Source organism: Bactrocera oleae, chromosome 6, assembly GCF_042242935.1.
Source record: "Bactrocera oleae isolate idBacOlea1 chromosome 6, idBacOlea1, whole genome shotgun sequence".
Lineage (NCBI taxonomy): Eukaryota > Metazoa > Arthropoda > Insecta > Diptera > Tephritidae > Bactrocera > Bactrocera oleae.
Genome location: NC_091540.1, coordinates 21,093,084 through 21,117,926, shown reverse-complemented (window position 1 = coordinate 21,117,926; position 24,843 = coordinate 21,093,084). Strand labels below are relative to the sequence as shown.

Here is a 24,843-nt window from a genome sequence, read left to right as displayed (position 1 = left end):
GTTTTTGTAGTCCTTCCACTTTGAGGAAAGTTTATAGAAAAATACTGCTTGATAGAAAATAACACATTTTTGGAAGATATTCTTCGCCATTCTGGAGTGGCATGTAACTTGTAAGTAGAAATTTTTGTTTCGCTTATATTGAATATAATTTAATTGAAGTTAGCACCGCGACCTTAGGGCTATTGTCTCCTTGCTCATATGGACATTATCAATCATCGTGTAGACCTGGGACCCAACCAGCGTAATCAGCTGATAAAACACAAAAGCGGAGCCGATTATTTTTAGTAAACCATAATAAGACTACTTTCCCACAACAGTCGGGTCTAAACAACCAGAACGACCCGGAGTTTTATCCGGGCAAGCACTTTCATCTCGGCACCATTTCTCGAAATTATTTCAGGAATGTTTTCTGGCTCTGCAACAGCATGGTTTCGATTTCAGACCCTTTTGAGTAATTCACACGCATTTTTAAATATACGATTATTTATTCTATTTTATATATTCAAAATTAATTTTATTACATTTATTGAACCCCATTATATATGTACAATGCTTCTTAAGAATTAATAATATAGAATTTTGTCCAGCAAAAAACATCCATGTCTATTACTTCAATATAAAAAGATTTTGGTATTATCACTTAAAGCAACACAGAATGACAATATTTTTGCAACACCTTATTTAGTTATAAATTAGAATTTGTAGTTTTTAATTTCAATGGGAATAACGTATCAAACTTAAGAAAAAATTTCATACAATAAAAATTAATTTTGTTTCTATTTGGGCTCCGTTACTTACTTAGTATATATATCTATATATTTAAACCAAATTCTAAGGGTACTCATTTAAGCTTTTCATTCTTTTCTTTCTATACATACATAAATTATTTTTTAGTAGCTTAAGATATATAAAACTATCTTATAACAGCACACTTATCAACGAATATCTGGGGACTAAATATAAGTGTCAGCATTACCTTAAACTAATGCATTAAATAGGCGAGTTGGTGCTACAAACATTGCAGTCATAATGGAACGCTAATATAGAGTTTTAAAATTCAAACTGTGAAAGTAACAACTTATTCGAATTTGCGATATTTAGCTTGGTTTCCACTACGTATATTTTGCCCGGCAACTCCCACTACAACCGGCGCTGTTGTGTTTAAAGTTTCGCTATTATTGTTGCCAACTGTTGCGCTGCTCACTAGTTGCATTCGCCTTTTTACGACAATTTTTCGTCCTTGTGTTGGAACTAGGGCAGTTGTTGTCGCCGCCTTTGTAGTTGGTATTTTAACATTAACCAGTTCATCTGTGTGTGTACTACTGGCAGTACCGTCCGCATCATTCGGTGTACCATCCACGTCCGTATTATCATCGTCCTGAAATATTTTCAAATTTAATTGAAAACATCAATCTTTAAAAAGTAAATATATACCTCTTCTGCAGCGTCTTCACCAGTTTCTTCCTCTTCGAATTCAATATTATATCCCTCAGGGGGTTCGACAAGTTGTCCATTTGAAGTAGGCAATGGTATTTCCGGCAAAATAACTTGATGATTTGGTCCATTTCTCTCATTCATTAATTGTTGTAATAGTTGCGAAATGTCTTCGCGCTTGCGCGTTACTGTTAGTGTATCAAACCAATTACTTAACTGTTTGATTGGCAGTCTGTAGTCTCTTATTGGATCTTTAAAAAAATGTTCTACATATTGTAATAAGTATAGACCACAATCTGTGAAGTTATTTTGCTGTGGCACTTTCACACAATGACCTGGCATATTATCTTTGTTGAATACATGAGGAGTGACATCTGACATTTTCGCTCGATATTCACATGTCAGATAGTCTCGCAATGTGGCAACAACACGACTACGAGAAGCTCCCGCCAGAGAATCGAAAATTAATATTAACGGTTGTTTAATTGCTAGAGATTTAATTCCGCTAATACTTGTACTATTATTTGACAAGCTATTGTTGGCTGCCGCCACCCCTCCACCTATTGTAGCAGATACAGCCGAAGTGCTTGCTCCACTATCAAAATCGCTATCATCTGACGCTAAATCACTTTCGTCTCCTTCTGCTTCATCACGCTCGCTGTCATCATCACCCACTCCACACACTTCTGCCAACATCGTACTGCTATCCCGTTTGGAGAGTGGTGTAATTGTAGTATTACCAATTTGCAGTGAGACTTTTTTCCCTTCTATCAAAGAAATTTCCGTATTAATAGGGTTTTAAAATTTTAAATTAAATATAGTTACTTTGTTTTTTTAATTGTTGAGGCTCCACTGGGATATTAGTATCATATGTTACAGGGCCTTTCAATGTAGGAAAACATATAATAGCTAGGAACCAATGTGATTGCTCATTAATTGGTATAATGATAAAGTCCTTTTCAAACAAATTAACATTCTTTGTCCAATTTTGAACACGAGCATGCCGTTTTTGCGCCGCAGTCTGTTTTACATCTTTATCTGGGTTATGATGATGCCGTGTGAGCGTTGTTAAACGTTTATAAAAGAATGTACTGAAAATGAAAGCACGTTCACGTTGCGCCTCTGGTACCACATTATTATGAACCCATTTTAAATAAAAGTCGATAATTATATCGTTTAAATACTGGTCCGTAGCCAGGCAAAGATAATCCTCGGTGTTAATTGAAATACCCCCTTTACCAGGCGGATAAATCAGTAATTGTTTTATTTCGTTAGGGTTAAGTTGGGTCGTGGTAATACACGTTGTGGTCGCGGCTCTGTAATGTAAATTATTATTAGGGATATTGCGATCGAATATTTTTTCAAAAACATACTCGTTAGTTTTATTTGTTATTTGTCTATCAGTTGCTTCTGCACGTTGTAAAAGATCTTGTGCATCTACGTCTGATATTTCGTCGAAGAAATCCCAAATTGATTTTATTACATTACGTGATTGATCTGAGCATGAATTAAATTGCAGAATTATTTTACGTACTTGGTATGGACCATTTGGTGAAAAATAAGCAGCTATAAAAATATAAACAAAATATAAGCAAACATTTTCAGTATTCAAGTTGAAGTATTATTTACAGCCATCAAGTGCCGTGCCATTGTCCTTCATTTGTAAACTGTTCTTTATATACTGGGCACAATTACGTAAAGTGTAGAAACACAGCATAGACTCCGAAACTTTCGAGAAATGTGCAATTATTTTTACAACTTCCCTTTTATGTATATGCAAAGGGAAACTATCATTTGGATTATTGACCAAAGGAGCTACCAGGCAAACACCCTTTGATGTAAATGTCACCTGAAAACAACAACACCGTTTTATATTTATAGTATTCTTTGGGTACATCAAGAAAGCTTACCGGCTCCTTAGGTTCGAAGCGGTATGTTCCTATTCGTACAACTTTGCACTGCAATGCCGTACTAAGCTTATCGGTACAATTAGATAAATCAGTCACATCATCCCGTTGAAAATCTGCAAATTGAACAAATGGTTCATTCATTTTCTTTTTCCTTATGATGCATCTTTTGAATGTAAATATGTGCTATTCACAATGTTATAGTAAATACAATTCCGGTATAAGAAAATTCAACTATCACACGTTTTTTCATGTTCTTTTGAATGACGTTTAAAGCAGCAGAGGTAATATTTGTGGACGCTTCATAAATTTGTTAATTTAAATGCCTACCTTCCAATTCCATCGCTCTGCTATTTTCTGTTTTTAAATCACACTTTTCTATGCATCAAAATTGATTTTAACAACAATTATACGGCAATATGATTAATTTTCTTCAAGCTCTTAGCTTTATCAAATTTTCTGACTTTACTTTGATTTTAACTTCGTCGAGTGATGGCGACGACCTTTGTTGGAAGCGACACCTGACGGCATTCAAAAGAAATGAATTCGAACAAGAAAAGCATTGCCATATCTGACAAATAATAACAAAAAAAATGTTACCAAATCTAATAGCATATAAATTAATTATAAATATAAAAAAAATATCATTGAGAAAATTTGTTTCGTCAATTGCAAACAATATAATAGTCTGTTCTCTCACTTGTATTTGTATTTTTTGTTAAACTTTAATTTATTCCCATATATAATTACCTGGGGCCTTAACGTTCACTGTTCATGAATTTTTTTTAAATATACTGTTCTTACAATGGGAACCCTTAAAAAGAAACTTAATTGAAATTGTACCTGCATTTTTTCGATGGTCGAGCTTTTCTCGTACCTTAAATGGTTTTAGGTCCTAAACGATGAATAAAAAATACAACTTTGACCATTTTTCGAAATTAGAACAATATCGAAAGTTATTGCTATTAATATTTTTTTCTTTCTTTTAACAGACCGAACCGATTTCGTTTATATTCAATGTATGAAGGCCTTTGCTTTATAGGAGCCTAAGTAAAAAATTTACGATGGGGGTGTCGCACCCCCACATTTAGGGGAAATTACATATCTCCAGAATTTCTCAACCACTTCGGTACATAACATTACTGTGGCATTTCAATGATACAGTGTGAAAGTAGACCGAATCACACTACAACCACGCCCACTCCCCATACAGTACAATTTTAAATTTCATCTGCTTGTTTCCCTTTCCAGCAGGAATATATCGAGATGAAACTTTGCAGTAATAGTGCCTTTGAGATATTCCATCTCAAGTATAAAAATTGTCCAAATCAGACCATAAATATTCAAGCCCCAGTTACTGAACATGCGGACCCTGGTTCCTCCCTTTTTGCGGGAAATAACGCTCAATCTGTGAGATATATTATTGCGATTTGTCCCTTTCTGATAATAGTATGCCTGTGTGTTAAAAATGGATTGAATCGGATTATACTGAATATGTACATTTATCGGCCAATATGTGAGCTATCTTAATAAAATTAAGTGGGACTATTTTTCTGTTAATAGTGCATACTTGTGCCTAAAATTAGTAACAGCGGGAGAAAACTTGCCCTTACCCCCATATAACTAATATCAGAATTTCAGTAGACTTTACTCCACATATATGCATAGGTAATGGTAAGGTACCTTATTGAAACTCAGGGAGCATTTTATTCTGTTAATAGTACATTATTGCCAAAAATAGATAGAAGATAAAATTTTCAAACTTCGGGTTGGCATTATACCTTATACCTTATATTATATAATATATAAGTCAATATGTAAAATATCTTAGCAAAATTAAGTGAACGTATAATATTGGATATACTATAGTTTAATCAGATAGGAATTACCCCCAGTCCCATATATTACATATGTACATATATCTAGATTTTCGTTATTCTAACAAACCTTATGCCGAACAAGTCGTTAAGTGTGTGAGTTATACATTTACAAATTGCTTGAAAATATGTCCCCAAGTATACCTCAGCAATGTCAAAATTAATTCAATCAGTCCATTCCTTTCTATGCGCACAATATAGCCTATATAATAATTTCCGAGTTTCCACCTGACAAAATGTGTGATACCTTAATAAAATTAAATGAACAAATTTTCTTTAAAATTACCTCTGAATACTTATGAAATTGGTCTAGACTTTGTTTTAAACCTTATATGCCTAATCTTCTGGTTGACGCTTTCACATCAACTCATTATATTAAATTTAGCTTCTTCAGTCGAGTTTATGTCACCTATATCTCATTTAAGGAGGATTTTTATAAAATTTTCGTTGACGCGAAGTAAAATGTAGTAATGAAACTAAGTGAGTATATGACCTTCAATAAGTTCATAAGATATCAAAACGGATTGTAATCCATTCACGACTTTGTCGAATAATCAATTATTTCGCTAAATTTTTTTATATAAAGGTTTACGAACACCTGAAGGTATTTTCCCGGTTTTGATCATTGTAAGTTGGATAAGTATAAAATGTTCGGTTATACCTGAGCTCAGTCCTTCCTTACTTGTTTATTTATCGTTCAGAACCAAAAAAACGTTTATTGTACCATCGAAAAAATGCAGTTACACTTTGGGGATTTTGTCTCTTAAATATAATTTATTTTCTATTGACTTTTTTTTTGTATGTCTGAATCATTGCGAATGGCGTAAAATTTCCTCAAAGGGCGAGACCAATAGAAATTGAATCATGCAGCGAGACAATCAAGAAGTAAAGAAACGAAAAACTAGACTGTTTTTTTTGGCAACCAATTAATCAACAAAATATTAAATAAATTACTTGCTAAGATCTTCTAATATAATGCAAATGTTTAAAAATAAGCATGGATAAATCAGTATTATAAAAAACAAGTATATATGTAAATTAGATTAGATGGCTGATCCCTCGGCAAGGCGGAGGGATCACACTTAGACATACATATATGTACATGTATAGTAAGATGTAGCAACAAAAAAAAATCCGTAATCGTTGAATATACATAACTACAATAGAATTTCACATTTTTGTTTTATGTGTTAATTTTGTTTATTGAAACAAAAATACAAAACCAATAATAAACTCCCTTGTATCTTAACCAAAACAAACTATTAAAAGAGAGCATAAAAAGCAGAGAGAGCTGCTAGTTTCTGTTAGCAGAATATTAGGTTAACTTTTGCCATGTCTATAAACAAGTCTTTAAGCAAAAAAAAATGTCCTTTGCGGATGAAATTTTGAAAACCTCAAGTTCAAGTCCTAAGCCCTTGGATTTATATACCGGAAGTAATGTCTGTATTTGTTTTAATTCAAAAAAAATATTTTCAATGCATTGATATTCCAGTATATGCACCACTGCAATACAAACTGAACGATCAAAATCAAGTTCTTGTATAGGAAACTTTTTTATTTGACAAGGTATCTTACGAAATTCGGAATGGATTGTTGTCCAAGACAGTATTACAATTTCCCACCATTATGTGGAGATTTGACCAACATAGTTGCCATGCAAACTTACCGATCAAAATAAAGTACTTGTATAATGTTTTTATTTGGCAAATATATCTTGACAAAATTTGGCATAGATTATTGTCCAAGGTAACGGTACAATCTCCGAGATGTCATAATGCTAATTAAAATAATCTGTCTTAATTTTATTTGGATAACTTGTGATACTTGTAATACCCTTAAAAACGATAAAAACTCAACCAATTCGGAGAAATTCAATAAATGATGGAAATGTCAATCAAGGGCGGATGGATATCATTATATTATAGATGTGAGAGCTAGATCAAGGTCAAAAAACATGTCCACTTTATATTTACGTTATAAAGAGTTTTTATAATACGGAGAAATCACGTATTTTCGAGATATAATATTCCAATGCAAAATATCAAAAAAATTCATAACCGACAAGCAATGTATACAAAATATATAAATCAACTAACTCTTACATTATTAAACATATTCATAAGATATTGTCTGCCGAAGTATCAACACAGTGTACTTAAAATATATATTTCTGATGTGATGATCAGACTTTGTGTTCCAAAAGTGAGAAAAAGGCCGACGTTTCATTCCAAAAAGTTAAAAAATCCAAAATAACTTGTATAAAAAAAATTGTACAGTTCATTTACATTACAACTCTTTAAGCAAAATTATTAATACTTTGTTTGTGGTCCTTTGGCTTATCACTGTAAGTCTCTTGGTATTCGACTAATCGACTAACCGGATTATCCGGGGAGGGCATTATTCGAATAATAATATTCGGTTTGCAGTATCCGGAAAGTCGTAAGTCGTCGACTATTTGATTAACCGCTCATTTTCGACAATCCGGTTAACCGTTCGTTGTCGACTATTCGAACAGTAAGCAAAAATTAAAAAAAGAAAACATCAAAGGCTGCTTGGATTACAAACAATTTTCATTTATTCAAATACTCGTAGCAGAACAACTATTCGAATAGTCGCAATGTAACAACTATTCAAATAGTATTAATCGGTTACAAATCGGATTTCAGGTTATTCTTAATAATATTATAATGTAGCGGCAGAAAACATCCCTGAAGTGATTTCGAGGATAAGTACGGCTTGTTTCGTGGTGTATGCGCTCTAAAATCGGGTGAAAGCAAGAAGTTCCGAACAGACTAAGAAAGGACTTTAGCAATGTCTGCTTCTTCCAACTCCTTGGCGATAGCGGATATTTTGGAATGTTTTTTGATGCTCCTAGCAACTTTACTTTCAACCGAGGGTTATTTTTTTTTGGTCGTTCAAAAATGAGATATTTTAATTTTTTGAAATAGTTAACATCAAAATTAATATATTTTTAAAAATTTCAAAAAAAATACGAACAACAATTCTCATATTGTTACTCTTGGTTGCAACTAAAAAGCTGAAATAGTTTAGGAGAAAAGTACCTTCAAACTCAAAACATCTCTCTGTACAAATTTTTTTTTGTTCACTGTATACGTAAAATTGTAACGTAGACATTGAGCATAGCTGGCGTAAAACAATATACATTTGCTTTAATAATTACAATACATAGTGATTATATTTACTAGATTTAGACATGGTTTAGAGTCTGCATTTAAAGTAAAGTGGATTACGTTGCAAAGTACCGATATAGAGTGATTAAATATAGGAATAATAATGTAACCGAAAAAATATTATGTTATTTTAATTTATTTTTCTAAAAAAAATTATTCAGGGGTGTTGTAGAATCTTATAGTTGTCGAAATCAGAATTGAAACCGATAAAAAAAATTTAGTAGGTGTCTTGTATTCAGATATTATTGGTTTGACGTTCAAAACAGAAATTGTATCCGTTTTGGTTGTCACGGAATCTAATTTTATCGGTTTTGTTACAGAAACAAAACAAGAGAATAGTCGCTGGCAGATTGGAAATGTAAGTTAAGAAATTAATTTATATTATTGTTACGAATTAAATTATATTTATTGCTATAGTGGAAAACATTAGAATAAAACACAAAATGTGATAATTATTGAGTTTATGGAAAAAATCCGGAGATTTTAAGAGGATTTACAAAACGTTATTTAATACCCAAATGCGTGTTTATTCAGTCGATAATGTGATATAAATCTGTAAATAAAGCATGTACATATACAAGCATACAAGTAAATGCAAGCCAAAATTCACATGCGATGCCCCCAGTGCATCAAGCACATCAGCTTTTGTTTTCCGATAAAATAAAAGCAAAAATAGCGTAACTAAAATTTATTTATTTGCAAGTTTTGTCACATTAGTAAACATTCTAATACTGGTTTTGCGTATGTACGAAAAGACAAAAATCCAATCAGATTCTGTGACACCATTGAAAATCAGAATTGGTTTGCAATTTTAACAATTACGCAAATCTATCTTGGATCCCACAACACCCGTGATTGTTGCATTGTTTCTTTGGATTTGACTAGATACGATTTTATATTTAAATTAATTAATTAATTAAATTATTGATAAAATATTAGTTTTCTCAACCGGGTGCAACTGAATTTACCGATTTTTCTTGTTTTTCTTTTACATTAGTCTTGCTGTGTCCTTTAAACTTAATTTCTTTAGTGGAAAATGTAGTTATATTAAAAAAAAAACCCAAATTTGATTCCCTTCTGAAAATCAGTACACTAAGTATATCTGGTACCAAATACGATTAATATTAGATTAGTGTTTTACATGTTTAACTACCTCCAAATTATTCTACTCTTGCACAATGTTGCTACAGATTATACTAGTTTTGTTCACATAACGGTTGTTTGTATCACCTATATCTAAACGTGATAGATATAGGTTTATCGATATATAAATGATCAGGATGACGAGACGAGTTGAAATTCGATGTCTGTCCGTCCGTCTGTCGCAAGCTATAACTTGAGTTAAAATTGAGATATCGTCATGAAACTGTGTACACGTATTCCTTGGTCGAATGGAAAGAACGAGTTCGTAGACTAGCGTAATGGAACCACTACCACACTCACGCCATAATTAACCCGAAAATTCAGATACAAAACTGTAATTTGGTACAATTAATCGCAATAACGAGGGGTAATTGTGGTTTGAAATTTTTTTAAATGTGGGCGCGGCCCCGCCCCTCTTAGGTTAAATGTATATATCTCCCAAACTATTCAGGCTATATTACCCAAATTTGCACAGGACAAATTATTTCGACAGTGTGAAAAAAAGAAATTGGATGATAATCCCGCCCACTCCCCATATAACGGATTTGTTAACAACTACTAAAAGCGTCAGACATTAAATTTTACATTCGGGATGGTACGAGGGGGCTTTATAGGAGCCGCTGTCAAAATTGGACAATGACTGTGGCATCGCCTATCTTTAGGTGAAATCACATATCTCGAAAAAGAGCGATTTCGGATAGAAACCACGCCTACTTTCCATATAACACAACTTTTAGTTCCATCTGATTTTTCCACTTTTCAGTACACAAATCTAACACCAATTAATATACCGGAATAAAACTTTGCACAAATAGGGCCTTTAAGGTATTCCATCTCAGACCTAAAAATTGTCAAAATCGCCCCCAGAGACCAGAAATGTGATCCCAGAGCTTATGATTACTTTTTAACGAAAATATTGGTCAAAAAGTGATATATATAATTGAAATTCGGAGAGAATCATTTCCTGATAATAGTATATCTGTATGTCACAAATTATTGAATCGGATTATACCGAATATGTACATATATCGACCAATATGTGAGCTATCTTCACAAAATTAAGTGGGAGTGTATAATAGTGTCTGTACGTCAAAAATAGGATGGACCGGGTCAATATTTCCTTTAGTCCCTATATAACTAGTAGAACGATTTTCGAAATTCAGGCTGACTTTATACCCCATATATCGTCCAATATGTGAGTTATCTTAATTCAATTGAGTAAGTGTATTTTCGGTGCATCTGTGTCTAAAATGGATAAAATCAGCAATACTACACCTATCCCCCATATATGGTATCTAATAAAAATATTTTCAAACTACCGGTTAACCCTATACCGTATATATCGGTCAATATGTAATGTATCTTAGCAAAATTAACTAAATGTATAATATTGGATTTACTTTAGTTTAATGCCGAAAATATCATCAATTTCGATCTTCTGGTTGACGTTTTGCACATCAACTTATATATTAAATTTATTCTCTTCAGTTAAGTTTATGTCAGATATATCTCATTTGAGGATGACTTTAATATAATTTTCGCTGACAGGATTATAACCATATATACGTATATACTTATATTTTACAGGTATAAAACTAATTTAGTCTATGACCCATAATAAGTATAAGTTAATAAGATGCAAATTTGATTGCAATCCATTTACGATTTCGTCGAAAAATTAATGTTGAATTCTTTCGCAACATTCTTAAAATAAAGTTTTGCCAACACCTGAAGTTGCAAGAGTATGAAATGTTCGGTTACACCCGAACTTAGGTCTTCCTTACATTTTTAATATATAAATATATATATATATATATATGTCTAACAATACACACATCTCACTAACTCACCTGCGTAAATTGCATTTTCATCTAAATCTGGCATGGTGTGTTCAAAACTCAACGGTTCGTAAGTTTGTGTTTTAAAGACTGAAGAGTTGGTAGTATTGGAGATTGTAGAAAACTGTAAATTCAAATTTGGAAAATGATTTGATTTACGACATAAAATGCTTTATATGCTTACCGATCCTGATACCTTATTTGACGATTCATCATCATCCTCTTCGTCACTGCTCAGTGTGAGAATTACAGGTTCCACTTCGGCGGTTCGACGCCCACTACGTGTGCCGCGTCCGCGTACAGTGCCGCCAAGACCGCCACGACCTCGCGCCGAAGCACTACTACCAGTGCTACCGTAGGAATTTAGTGCATTTTTAGCTTGAGAGCGTGCTAATGCGTCACTGCCTCGCCGTTTATCACCTGACATAAGTTCACTGTTGGAAATCGACTTTGACAAAGTCGTGTCCACTGCCATTGAAGCGTTATTATTTCCTAAGTTCTTGACACAGGGAACTCGTTTTGGCGGTTCGAGAAAAACTCGTTTACAACGTTCACATTTAGCATGATCATAACCGCTGAAGCCACAGCTTTGACATACAGCAAGAAATCCTTGTATAATTTTCCGGGGGACCTCCTCCGTTGCGTTAGTGGATGAAGTAGCATTGCTTTTAGTAGTATTTGCTGGGACGTTACTGTTATTTCCATCTTTATGTGTCGGTTCATTAACAACTGCGTTGGGTGTTTGAGCTGGGTTACTTGTCAAATTTCCGTAACTGGTTGTTAGTGCTGACTGACCAACAGTTCCTTGTGGCACATTTGTATTTCCTGCACTACTACCTGAAGAAGTATTAGATGTTGATAAGTTGTTGCCACCCATTGGATCCTGTTGTCTATTCATTTGCAAAGTTTGTTCGGCACGAGATATTAGTTCACTGGCAGATTCCTGGACTGAAAATCCGACCGTTACAACAAAATCTATATTTGCACCGGGATTTTCTACACATTGTATAGTGGTCGAACTATCAAAAGGCACGCCTACTTGTTCAAGCAAGTCTTGAACGGTGCACGATTCTCGTGGCAAGGTGAATGTAATGAGTCGCTGTTCACCCGACACTAGTATAACTAACATTTTGGCACTGTTTCTATCCTTTTCAGCCATTTGGGTATTATTCCTATTCTGCATAACATGTTGTGTATGAATCTCGTAGTTATTATGTGAAGTGCGATGCACAGCTGACGACGAAGTTGTCGTTGTTAACGGTGTTTGAGATTGTTGCGTTTGCTGAGTCGACTGAATTGGTTGAGGAGCAACTCGTGCAACTGGGACTATTCCGGGATTCCCGGAAGAATGCGTCGGTAGTATTTTATTTGAGGAAGGTGGTCCGCTTGCCCGCAATGGGGTTTTCATTTGCAAAATAGTAGTTGTAGTTGTAGTAGACGAGCCGGGATTAGGGGGATTTCTCTTGCGATATTCAGCTAAGGTGATACACGCTCCGTTTTGAGTCCGTACTAAACGTGTATCATCATCATCTTTGGCAAAGTAACTTGTCAGAGTAGTACCCACAGGGTTAGCAATGTTTGAGGTCGATCCTGGCGGTTTTTGCTGATCTTTCTTAACCACAACCGCTTGAATGCTATCTTCTAAATCTAATTCATAGTTGCCGCTGCTATTACCACCACTGCTAGAGCTGTTACCATTACTCGTATTCCCACTTGAGGACACAACTGGAGTACGGAAACGTGCCCCAACAATTTGTGTTGTACGCTGTTGCGCCTGCGATGTACCCGTTACCAATTGCAACTGTTGCTGCTGGCTATCACCAATGTTGCGGTAAATATGTTTTACTTGCCCTTGTTGGTTTAAAATTGTTATGTTTTTGTTCATCGCATTCTGCATGATCTGCTGAGTTGGAGATATTTGTTGTTGAGTTTGCAACTGCTGTGGTTGTTGTTGTGGTTGTACTACTGGTGTGGCTACTTGTGGGCTTCTACCAGCAATTACAGCACCTCCACGAGCTCCACGAGCCGCCCCACGTGCACGTGTACCACCAGCCGTTCCCCCCCTTGGCCTGGTTGCTCGAGGATTTTGTGGTGACTGTATCGGTGTTACTAATGGAGGGCGTATAGCTCGACCTACTGTAGTAACTGGCATACGTGCGATTAAAGTATGAGTATTTCCAAGGGCACCACCTCCTCGTGGTGATTTATTACGAATAGCACCTCGCATAACACCACCACCCGACACTCCCCCACTCAAATTTGATGCCACCAAATGTTGTTGAGGTGTTTGTTGTATTGTCATTTGAGATTGCTGTTGTATTTGGGGCTTCAACTGTTGAGAATTTTGGACAGTAGTTGCTTGAATAGGATGAAATACAACATTTTGTTGTGTCGGGGTTTGTTGATGTTGCTGTGTCGTTTCTTGCGGCGAGGCACCCACTCTCGTCTGAACTAAACGGGCTGTCGTGTGAATTGGACTGCTTGTGGGAGTAGCCTGTAATTGTATGTGTTGTTGCTGCTGGGGATGTTGCTGATGCGTTTGTGGAGATTGCTGAAGAATCGTTTGAGGTTGCTGTTGCTGTTGCGGAGTGTACAATACACGATTTGTGTTGTAGATAATACGCTGCTGTGGCATTGATTGACGCATAATTATTTCTGGATGTTGTGGCGATTGAATTAATACCTGTTGTCCCGATGGTTGTTGTAATATAACATGTGCATTATTAAGCATCTGAAATATAATATATAAATTAAATTAATGTAAAAATTAGATTCTAAGCATCTCCTAACTTCACCTATGCGCACATTAAGGAGCAGGCGTTCTCAAAATATGTTTTAAATAAAAATTTAAAATTTCGGCTTAGTTCTCTTAGCTATTCCATTATCTTTTTCATATTGCCTTAATGTGAGGAGTACATATTATAAAAAAAAATCGAACTTCAAACAGTATAGTCAAATTTATATAAAATCATTCTAATTGTATATAAAATCGTAAACTTTTCTCGGTTATAGTCACATAAAGGGATACGGCAGTTGCCATCATAATGGGAATTAAAATATTTATAATGAAGTTATTTATACTCACTTTGCTGGTAATAATATAAATGAATTGACTGAAGTATTTTAAATCAATTCTGAATAAATTATGAAATGCTTTTAAAATGATTGAGAGTAATTCTGAAATGCATCGGACTATGCATCGGTAGTATAAAAAATATTACTTAAGTTCATCCGAAATTGTTAACGTTTATATCTTACTTGAGTTTGTTGATTTTGTGATTGTTGCTGGGTTTGCATCCGATACACTATTTGTTGAGTTTGTTGTGGCGTCTGCATTGAATGTTGCTGATGTGCAATTTGCTGCTGTTGTTGCTGCTGCTGTTGATATTGCTGCTGCTGAACGTGTAGCTGTTGTTGTTGTTGCTGCTGATGTTGCATCTCCTGCTGTTGTTGCTGCTGTACTAAGGAATTCGGTTGTAATATTTGCTCGGTGGTATAATATAATTGTGGCTGTTGTTGTTGTGTCTGCTGGGCCAACTGGTGGTGATCCTGCTGCAACTGTTGGCTTTCATGTACGTAATGCTGCTGTTGTTGTTGTTGATGATGATGGTCATACATAACTTGTTGTTGATGTTGTACTGTTTGTTGTTGTTGCTGTTGCGAGATTTCATCTCCTATTATATATTGGGTGGTTGTAGCTGTGGGCTGCTGCTGGTATTGCTGCTGTGCTGGTACACTTGTAGTTTGATAAACTACCTGCTGACCTTCGTTCAACATTAGTTGATCATCCGGTAGAAGTAATTGCTGAAAAAGTAATTTAAACTTTTATGAACCCAATTCTAAATAATAATGCAGAAACAAAGCAACATTAGCATAACCACATTAAAGACGAAACAAATTTGCTTTCATTAGTATAAGAAGTAAGATAATAAGTAAATATTATTGTTTAGTTCTGAGTAGTCGAGACCCTAGACTCTAAGAATACTTAAATAAAATATTATTTAAGCATTTTTTTAATTTTGTGTTCGAATATAACTTTATGCGAAAGGGATATATTTTTATTTTAAACTAGCTGTGTATAATATGCTTGAAGAGCATTACTATTTATTGATTTAAATAAATATTTTTTTAAGTAATAATATATTTACCTGAGGTCGATTATGGCCTCCGACTCCAACATCTTCACTAGCAACGTGAACAACTTGAACATCTGCGTAGATTTGCTTTAAATCTTCAAGGTTTTGTATTTGGTAATATTGCGCCATTTGCACTTTCTGTGAATTAAGATACATAAAAAATATATATTTGTTATTATAGTGTATATTAAATCTTAAAACTTGAACTATTTTTGTCGAGTTTTCCTTCCTATTAAGAGTTTGTGAAAATAAACATGAATAAAAAGATAACTTATGTTTATTAAATATTATTATTATACTAACTTTTATTATTTTAGATCTAGTATAATTTTGTAGCATCACATCCACCCTATATACTTGTAAGGTGTGCTCTCCTCATCCATTATATATCTAACATTACGGATAGAGGAGAATTCCATTAAAGTTCAAAAATTAATCTATTTACAGCGCCTGTTTCTAAAAATTATAATGAATTTTACACTAATAATTTTATCTTTTATATCCATTAACACTTCACTAATTCGTTTTTACAATTTGGTTTTAGTATTAAATAGTGTAAAACTAACTTTAAATCAATATTTAACTTCGGTTGCATGCAAACAAAAAATAAGACACTATTACGATTATTCGATAATATGGACCGATAAAGGAGGTATATTCGTATTTAAAGTTCAACAATTGTATGGTAATGCACACTTACAGTTTCAAGAAACTTGTGTGTTTATCATCATGGCAAATATCAGTGTTGCCGGAAATTGTGTTGTGAAAAAAATAATGAATGAATGAACATTTTTTGTTTACCAGAAGAAGGGACAATGGCTCAAAATTAATTTTGTTTCATTCATATGAATTATATAGAAGATAGGTTATATTTTATTTTGCGTTGAACTCCTTTCTGCCCTGGCGGCCTTCGGTCGCGCCTCAAAAATATAACCCTCATCAATCGCACACCCGTGTTAATCAAAAGTAGAGAAATATTGAAAACTGTAATTCCTAATTATGATATAATATTATTTATGGGAAAACTTAAGTATAACGTCCCACGCTTTCGGGGATAAAATGGGTATGGGCGGATAGAGGAGATCCTCCAGATCAAGAATATATATAGATATAGCCGCGGGAAACTTATAGTTTTCGAGATATTTGGGTTTAAAGTTCAAAAATCCACTTTTATATCCACTAACACTTCACTAATTCGTTTGTACACATTTATTTTACATTATATAGTGCAAAAATAGTTTAATTCAATAATTAAATTATTGTTAAATTCTATTAATTCTGACAACAAAAGGGTTGCAAAATTTCAAATAACCAGTGTTACCTTATCGACATCTTTTGTAATTGAACTGAAAGAAATTAAAACAGATAATACCCCAAATACAGGTATCCAAAACCTAGAGAAATAAACTATTACAAAGCATTGATGTTAAGTATTATGTTATACCCTCTATAACAATATTACTTTTTTCTTGTAGAACTAATTTTTGCGTTGGCGGCCTTCGCCCGCGCTTCAAAAAAAATAACCCTGGTCGGTCCAACACCGGGGTGTATCAAAATATTTTTCGCGCAGAACTTCTTTTTGCGTTGGCGGCCTTCGGCCGCGCTTCAAAAAAATAACCCTGGTCGATCCAACACCGGGGTGTATCAAGGTTTTTTTGCGCAGAACTCCTTTTTGCGTTGGCGGCCTTCGGGCGCGCTTCAAAAAAATAACCCTGGTCGGTCCAACACCGGGGTGTATCAAGGTTTTTTTGCGCAGAACTCCTTTTTGCGTTGGCGGCCTTCGGCCGCGCTTCAAAAAAATAACCCTGGTCGATCCAACACCGGGGTGTATCAAGGTTTTTTGCGCAGAACTTATTTTTGCGTTGCCGGCCTTCGGCCCCGCTTCAAAAAAAAATAACTCTGGTCGATCCAACACCGGAGTGTACCAAAGTTTTTACGCGCAGAAATTCTTTTTGCGTTGTTTCCTGTATCTAGGATACAATCTCTCTGTTAATTTTATTTTTCTTCGTTTGCAAAATATATTAGTATGACAACAATGATGTTTTGACATTCACAACCATTTTGTTATTGTCAAAATTAATAAAATTAAAGAATGATTTAAATATTGAAATAAAGCTATTTTTGCAGCATCTAATATAAAAAAAATTTCTAAAAACGAATTAGTCAAGTGTTAGTGGATATAAAAGTGAAAAATATAAGTGTATATTTCATTTTAACTCGCAAAAATACGTACTTTAAATAGTTGAAATTTTCAACTTTAAACGTAAATATCTCGAAAACTATAAGTTTCCCGCGGCTATATCTATATATATTCTTGATTTGGAGGATCTCCTCTATCCGCCCATACCCGTTTTATCCCCGAAAGCGTGGGACGTTATTCTAAAGCCGACCCTTATTTATTCCTATTTATTAAATAATATATAATCCTTATGTTTAAAAAAAAATTTTCGTTTTGAACCATTGTCCCTTTATCTAAAGACGATAACAGGAAATTTTTGGATTATTTTTCACAACACAATATGTGGCACCACTGGTATTTGTCATGAATGAAAACACACAAATTTCTTGAAACTGAAACTGACTATTTTGGATATATTTCAATGTGTACAGTGTAATTAAAAATTTATGAGTTCAAAAATGTGTCGAAATTATGTTAAACATAGTGCAATAGCGTACATTACCTTAACAAGTTTTTAAACTTTAAATACAAATATCTCGAAAACTATGAGACTGAGGCGGGTATGTGTGCATTAATTTTTTAATCCCGAGGACATTCCCTTTTCGTCCCTTCCTTGTCTACGCCTCCGAATCGTAATTTTGCTAAAAATAAGTTTTACAATATTTTGCAATCGAATAAAAAAAAAAGAATATACCGTCTGACGACCCCCGTTGTTGCACCGACCAGGGTTACTTTTGTGAAGCGCCAAGCTAACGCAGAAAGGAGTTCTCCGCGAACGAACTGAGGACCACGGTATTGGACCGATTAGGATTTTTTTTTTTTTGAAGCACGGACGAAGGCCGCCAATGCATAAAGGAATTCTATGCGAAAAACTAATTTGTTTTATTGTTTTCCTCGTATTATCAGTTTTCTTTATTCCGTTTGGTTCCTTTGTAAAATATGTAGATAAAGTAACACTAATTATTTGTTAGAATGAACCCCTTTTGTTTTTGTGTGAATAAAATTGCTTGAACAATAAGTTAAATATTGAATTAAAGCAATTTCTGCACTATAAATGCAAAATAAACGTGTAAAAACGAATTAGTGAATATGAAAGTAAATATAAAAGTAAACAATTAAAATTTTGAACTTTAAGCGCAAATATTTCGAAAACTATAGGTTTCACCTATATCTAAATATATTCTTGATCTAGAGGACCCCCTCTATGCGCCCATACCCATTTTGACCCTGAAATTCTGGGACGGTATTCTAACCCCGGCCCTTAAATTTAACCAAGGGTTTTATTTAATAATAAAAAACACTTCAGGTATTTCATTTTACAAAATACTACAGTGGCAGTGCGCGGTGGCAGAAAATAAATTCAGTTTCAATAGGTACATAAATTGTCTTATATCAAGCACAGACTATATATATTTCTACATAAACACGCACATAATATTAAAAATGTTTTTTTTTTTTAATTTAAATTTTGGTGATATTCTTCTAATACAATATAACATTAAGGATCACGTCTCGGAATTTAACTTCACTTTATGAAGCACTATTGGAAGCGTTCGGCTGTATTTACATACATATACGACCTCGGCTTATGAACAAATTGATACACAACCACTACATAAACATCCAGTAAACTTTTTCTACATTACACAATATAAATTACGGAAAACTCACATTTAATGGCACAGTATCGAACTCAGTGATTTCTTTTTGCAAAACCAATAGTTTTCCACGTTGTTTCTACATAAAACTCATTTCGTTGAACTCCAAATATTACTACGAAATTGAAAATAAGTTCCATACAAAAATTGCTTTCTTCTTTCGTGAAATCAAATATGGCGTGGAAATGAAGTAAACTACCTCGCACCGCACCGCGACGAATGACAATTTCTGTTGAACGTTTTCGAAAATTCGAACTTCGAAAACGCGTACAAGATAGCCACCGCTTTCTTATAACAGCGACATCTATGTAGTAAAAACCACGTTGACATTTTCTCTTATCTCTTCATCCCTCCTGTATAATAAGAAATATGCAAACAATTGCCAAATGACATTTCGGATCGTTTGTTTTGGCATGACAAGTGGTCCCTCTCCTGCGTTTATATTTTACCAGTAGGAAAAAGAGGTACCACAAAATGTTATTTCTTACTACTAAACACCCGCGATAACATTTTCTTCTTAAAATTGGATAGATCAACAGCACAATACTATTATTACAATACATTTGCTTCATTACTAATTTTTAATTATTAAATTTCCCGGTTATAAACGAAGATTCTTCACAAGCAGTCGCTCAAAACTCAACCTGAAACGACCGTCAGATAGTTTATGTATATATGTTCACAGTGACGTTTGTAATGACAGCTTTTTATATTTGATTCTTTTTTTATATTTTCTTTTTAATCGGTATTCTTCTCGCACTCGCGATATTGTTGCCAGCTGACATTTTATTACCCATTCACAATTAAAAAATAGAAAATTATAAAACAAAAATAAAATGTAGGACTATATAAAGTTTTAAATGCTTCAATTACTATCCATATTCTTTTTTAATATGTGTCTATTAATAATACGTTCAGAATATTTCAATTCAACCAATCATTATGAGTAAAAATTTAACCGTAATGTAATGTAACAACAACAACGATATAAAAATATAAACAAATCTGTACCTAAATTAATTGTTTTATACTCTACATAAAAATTTATTTTTATGGTCTCTCGTCTTCCTTATAACTTGAATAATTAATCATCTAACCAGATCTTTTAAGTTATATTGGTAATAATTTTCTTGTGATATTTAGCGAAAGAAAATATTCCCTAAAAAATCTTGGATAAGTCGGGCTTGTGTGCTACAACAAATATCCTAAATATAAATATAAAATAATTTGTAAATTATTCTCATGCAAAACCGTAGACAATTTTTAAGGACATATGTATGTTTATGAGATATTTATTTTACTGAAATTCAATTAAAAAAAAGAGAATATTTTAATAATATATGTTTATAACAAGATAATTATACGGTTATTTTAATTATATAAGAAATTTTGTGAAAAGTTTTCAGTACGGCAATATTTATATTAACCGTCATTTATTACTTTTCCATTTTTTGCGTCATTTGAGCGAGTTTAATCTATATGAGTCACTAGGAAATTACTTGTTTTTATTGAAATTTCGATTTTAATTATTTCTTATTCACTAACATTGTATTTATTTAAGTATTAAAAATGTTCTCTAGTGGACCCAATTATACGAAATTAAAGACAAACCTTCGTCTTGCTTTAAATCGCCTAAAATTGCTTGAAAAGAAAAAGGCAGAATTAGCTCAAAAGGCTCGTAAAGAAATTGCTGACTATCTGGCTACAGGGAAAACTGAAAGAGCTCGTATTCGTGTGGAGCATATAATTCGGTAATTAGATAAATTAATTAACTATAATATTTGATTTTATAATTGTGTGCCTTACCGAAAAGTGAGGATTATCTTGTGGAAGCTATGGAAATAATAGAAATGTATTGTGATTTGGTGCTTGCGCGATTCGGATTAATCACCCAGATGAAAGAACTAGATGATGGCATAGCTGAAGCTGTATCTAGTTTGGTTTGGGTATGTCCTCGTCTGCAAAGTGATGTAGCTGAACTCAAGATAATTTCCGACATTTTTGTTACTAAATATGGTCCCCAATTTGCGGAGCATTCACGCACTGCTACTGGAGAGCATCATGTGTCCGGAAAATTAATGAATAAACTTCAACTACAAGCACCACCGAAACTTCTTGTTGAAAAATATCTAATTGAAATCGCAAAAAATTATAATATTGAGTATGAACCCGATCCACAAGTTATGCAGGAAGAAACCCAAAATGGTTTGTAAAGTTATACGATACCAGTGGTTGTTTACCTTTATGTTAATGTTTATTAGGAGCTGAGGTACAAGCACATTTGATTGATTTATCGGATAGAAACAATCTTGGCGGCGGTGTAGCCGTGGGACCACCCCCACAAATGGGATTCATCGGATATCCGTCACTTCCCCCATTACCTGATCCACCAGCAGCGAAACCATTCAATTATCCACCACCATATGGTCAAGGGTCTGAGGGTGGTGTTAGTGGTATTTCAACCAATGGAGTGCACCCACAACATCCATTTTCTTACAATATACCTCCAACACAATCTGGTTATGAGCAAAAGGATTTAAATACTTCATTTATAAATGTGAGTATTTAAACGATTGACTAATCAAAAAATATTACAATTGTACAAAACTGCATGAAAATTTTGTTTTGTTTGCTTTTATAACACAACTTACCTTACTGCAATAACATATATAGAATGAGTTGACCAATGACCTTTCGTCAAAAGCAGCAGAAGGCGCAACTTCTAGTATTTTCACCGAAAACATCCCTGATGAAAATATTTTGGTATGATTACATACACATATTTGATTGACTAGCATAACTTAAAGTAGTATATTAATGTTATGTCAAAAGACCTCGTTTAGTTTATATCACTGTTTATTATTTATTAGCTTTTTCATGCTTTCTACTAATTTTAATGTTATTTGGACAAATCGTATCAACATCATTAATATATTCGTATTACTAGTATATGTTGAATGGTATAATTATAAATTGGCTTGCATATATCGCTAATTTCAATCATCTTGTTTTAAGTTGTTGCGTCTTTTTTGTATTCCATCTATATGGATCAATTATTATTTTGTTATTTTATGAATAATTTGCTGTTTTTTTTTTAATTTTTTTTCCTAAAACCAGCGTCCTAAAACTTACGATGACCCCCCACCGCGATATACATCAATTAATCCTGTAAATATTCAGGTAGTTTTCTTTACCATTTTAGTTTTTATAATTTTTGCCTTTTTGATTGCAAAATATATTGATATATGGTATACGCTATTGTTGTACTCTATAGCGTAATTCAAACCATCGGGCGTATAAATCAGGGATATCTTTTATTTAATTTCAGGACCAAAATAAACCAAAACCACAACCGCGACAAAAATTGCCGCCCCCGGGTCCAAGTGCACCACCAGCTTCCACAGAGATACCAAATATGCCGAATGTTCCTCAGGAAATGCCTGATATGGAGAGAGATGAAACCAAACCCAGCAATACCGATAACGACGACATTGATTTCGATGATCTATCTCGCCGTTTTGAAAATTTGAAAAAACGCAAATAAGCGCAATATTCTATAAAATTTTAAATATATTACATTATATGTTTGTATAAGGATGAAGTTGAATATTACCCATATTATCACCAATATATACTTAGTACATTGTTAAAAAGGTTATACTTATTTTTATTGTAATAACTCCTATTAAGAACACCGACCGATTTTCAAAAGCGATCGGCAAATGTGTTATCCCGAGCGTTTGAATGAATGAAAAAAAATGAAAAAGTTTTGGAACTTTTCCTTCGATTAATGTAAGTTCTTCAATGTAAAATGTGTTGAACTTTGAGAAATAAAATACGTTGTTATAGTAAAAATTTTTGACGAATATATTATCAAAACTAAAAAACTTCTTCGTTCTCCACCACTTCCTTTAGCTCGATTAGTTCAACAAGTCCTTTGCCTCTTGTTTCTTTTCGTATGAGGTCGTCGATAGCACGGTAATTCCCAGGATCTATAAGTAATGTCATATGCAAAGTGGCATCATCCCATTCTTCATGCTCAACTTTAGTAGCTAATTTACTAACAGACTCTTTTAGCCGATTGCCTCCCTCTTTACCAGCAAAAGATACACGGAGCTTCATGCGTGAACGCTCTAAAGGTATATGCTCACGGAGTAATTTTATAGCATCTAGTGTTTGTTGCTTTGCGTTTTTGTTCATTTTAATGGAAAAATGAGCGTCCTTCAACGCCTTTTCAATAATGGTTGCCGGATAGGGTCGACGAGTCTCAGGATTAACACATAACGCTGCCACACTGTTTATAATGCTATTTAATTGGGCATCTAGAACAGATTGCCGTTCTTTCTCAGATACCTGGAGTTCTCCTTTTGCTAAAATCTCCTGGCACACTTCGGTTTCATCACATTTTCCAAATGCTTTGATTAGTTCTTCCTTTTTTGCAGCTTGTCCTTTGGACACATTTATGAAAACAGTGTGAGTCTGAAGAACTTCGTCAATATCTTTTTCTCTGAATATAGATTTGAATACAAAAATTAAGGTCGTTACCAATAAACAGACTATTTCTCCTTGTACTTACGTGTTATTCCGCCAGGATAGTACTTTATTTTTGTAACAAGCAATTTCAAACCGTTTGCCACCTTTTTTTAGCCTTACAACTGCTACATTTGTTAGACGTATTTGGTTTGTTGGAGTAAAGATTTTCGACATAATGAAAGTCTAACTTATAAATTTTAAAAATCCTCTTAAGTTTTATTTTCAATTTCACATGCATTCAATAAGAACTTTTTCATACTGTGACGAACACGAATGCCAGAACCAAATACAATCGACGATAACCGCTAGAACCAATTAGACAGCGAAATTCGTAGTTGCCAGAATGTTCGAGTTGTAATCTATTGGTAGATAGGTTGGTAGGTAGGTAGAGTGTTAGAGTGGTTGTCTTACGACACACCTAGGTCTTTAGGAGGCCTATTGTGATGCTACCGGGAACAAAGTCCCCTCTCTATATTAGCTCTTCTTTGAACCACCCCGTGCTTCTTCAGCATGACAAGTTCGTCAAGAAACCCTCGACCGATGGTTGCGATTTTTTTCCTATAGAGAGGCATGCAATCGCATAGAAGATGTTTAATGGTCGATATTTGGATAACAATCTACTATATAAGGGCTGTCGGATTGTGCAACAAACACGTTCCACGATTAAGCTTCAATTCGAAAAGACGGCCCGTTCTAATAATTGGAACGCTTAAGATAAAGTAGCTGCATTGTTCGTTGCATTAAAAGGATCTGGAGCGGAGATATTACAGACCATGCCAAACTGCGAATCGAGTAGTTATGAAGCATTGATGGGTGGATTAGAAAGACGGTAAGGTAGTGAGCACAGGAAGCAGATTTTCCCAATCGAGTTACAAAATTGTCGTCAGAAAGCCAATGAGTCTCTGCAGGAGTTTTCTCCAGAGATTGATATATTAGCTCACTTAGCG

The 24,843-nt window shown here is 34.0% G+C and overlaps 3 protein-coding genes across 7 annotated transcripts; 1 reads left to right on the top strand and 2 right to left on the bottom strand.

Annotated features, from left to right (window-relative positions):
- Positions 1–465: 465 nt before the first annotated feature.
- On the bottom strand, positions 466–20,032 carry velo (sentrin-specific protease 6 veloren). 2 transcript variants are annotated; one of them, XM_070112230.1, is made up of 11 exons: positions 19,377–20,032; positions 15,539–15,664; positions 14,649–15,194; positions 11,575–14,121; positions 11,403–11,514; positions 3,345–3,457; positions 3,064–3,283; positions 2,808–3,000; positions 2,260–2,750; positions 1,435–2,201; positions 466–1,378 (listed from the first exon to the last, which is right to left on the bottom strand). In XM_070112230.1, exons 2-11 carry the CDS (start codon positions 15,653–15,655, stop codon positions 1,079–1,081), a joined length of 5,406 nt encoding a protein of 1,801 aa, XP_069968331.1. In that variant the 5' UTR covers positions 15,656–15,664; positions 19,377–20,032; the 3' UTR covers positions 466–1,078. The 2 variants fall into 2 exon arrangements, with proteins under 2 accessions (XP_069968331.1, XP_036216241.1); XM_036360348.2 differs by lacking the exons at positions 11,403–11,514; positions 11,575–14,121; positions 14,649–15,194; positions 15,539–15,664; positions 19,377–20,032 and adding an exon at positions 3,672–3,844.
- Positions 20,033–20,814: 782 nt separating this feature from the next.
- Positions 20,815–23,016, top strand: Ist1 (IST1-like protein). 4 transcript variants are annotated; one of them, XM_014232215.3, is made up of 6 exons: positions 20,816–21,114; positions 21,177–21,568; positions 21,625–21,920; positions 22,037–22,126; positions 22,481–22,543; positions 22,692–23,016. In XM_014232215.3, exons 1-6 carry the CDS (start codon positions 20,933–20,935, stop codon positions 22,905–22,907), a joined length of 1,239 nt encoding a protein of 412 aa, XP_014087690.1. In that variant the 5' UTR covers positions 20,816–20,932; the 3' UTR covers positions 22,908–23,016. The 4 variants fall into 4 exon arrangements, with proteins under 4 accessions (XP_036216242.1, XP_014087692.1, XP_014087690.1 ...); XM_036360349.2 differs by lacking the exon at positions 22,481–22,543 and having other exon boundaries at positions 20,815–21,114; XM_014232216.3 differs by lacking the exon at positions 22,037–22,126.
- Positions 23,017–23,203: 187 nt separating this feature from the next.
- On the bottom strand, positions 23,204–24,175 carry Sbds (SBDS ribosome maturation factor). Its single transcript, XM_014232219.3, has 2 exons — positions 23,940–24,175; positions 23,204–23,870 (listed from the first exon to the last, which is right to left on the bottom strand). The coding sequence occupies exons 1-2, from the start codon at positions 24,068–24,070 to the stop codon at positions 23,243–23,245; spliced, it is 759 nt and encodes a 252-aa protein (XP_014087694.1). The 5' UTR covers positions 24,071–24,175; the 3' UTR covers positions 23,204–23,242.
- Positions 24,176–24,843: the final 668 nt, after the last annotated feature.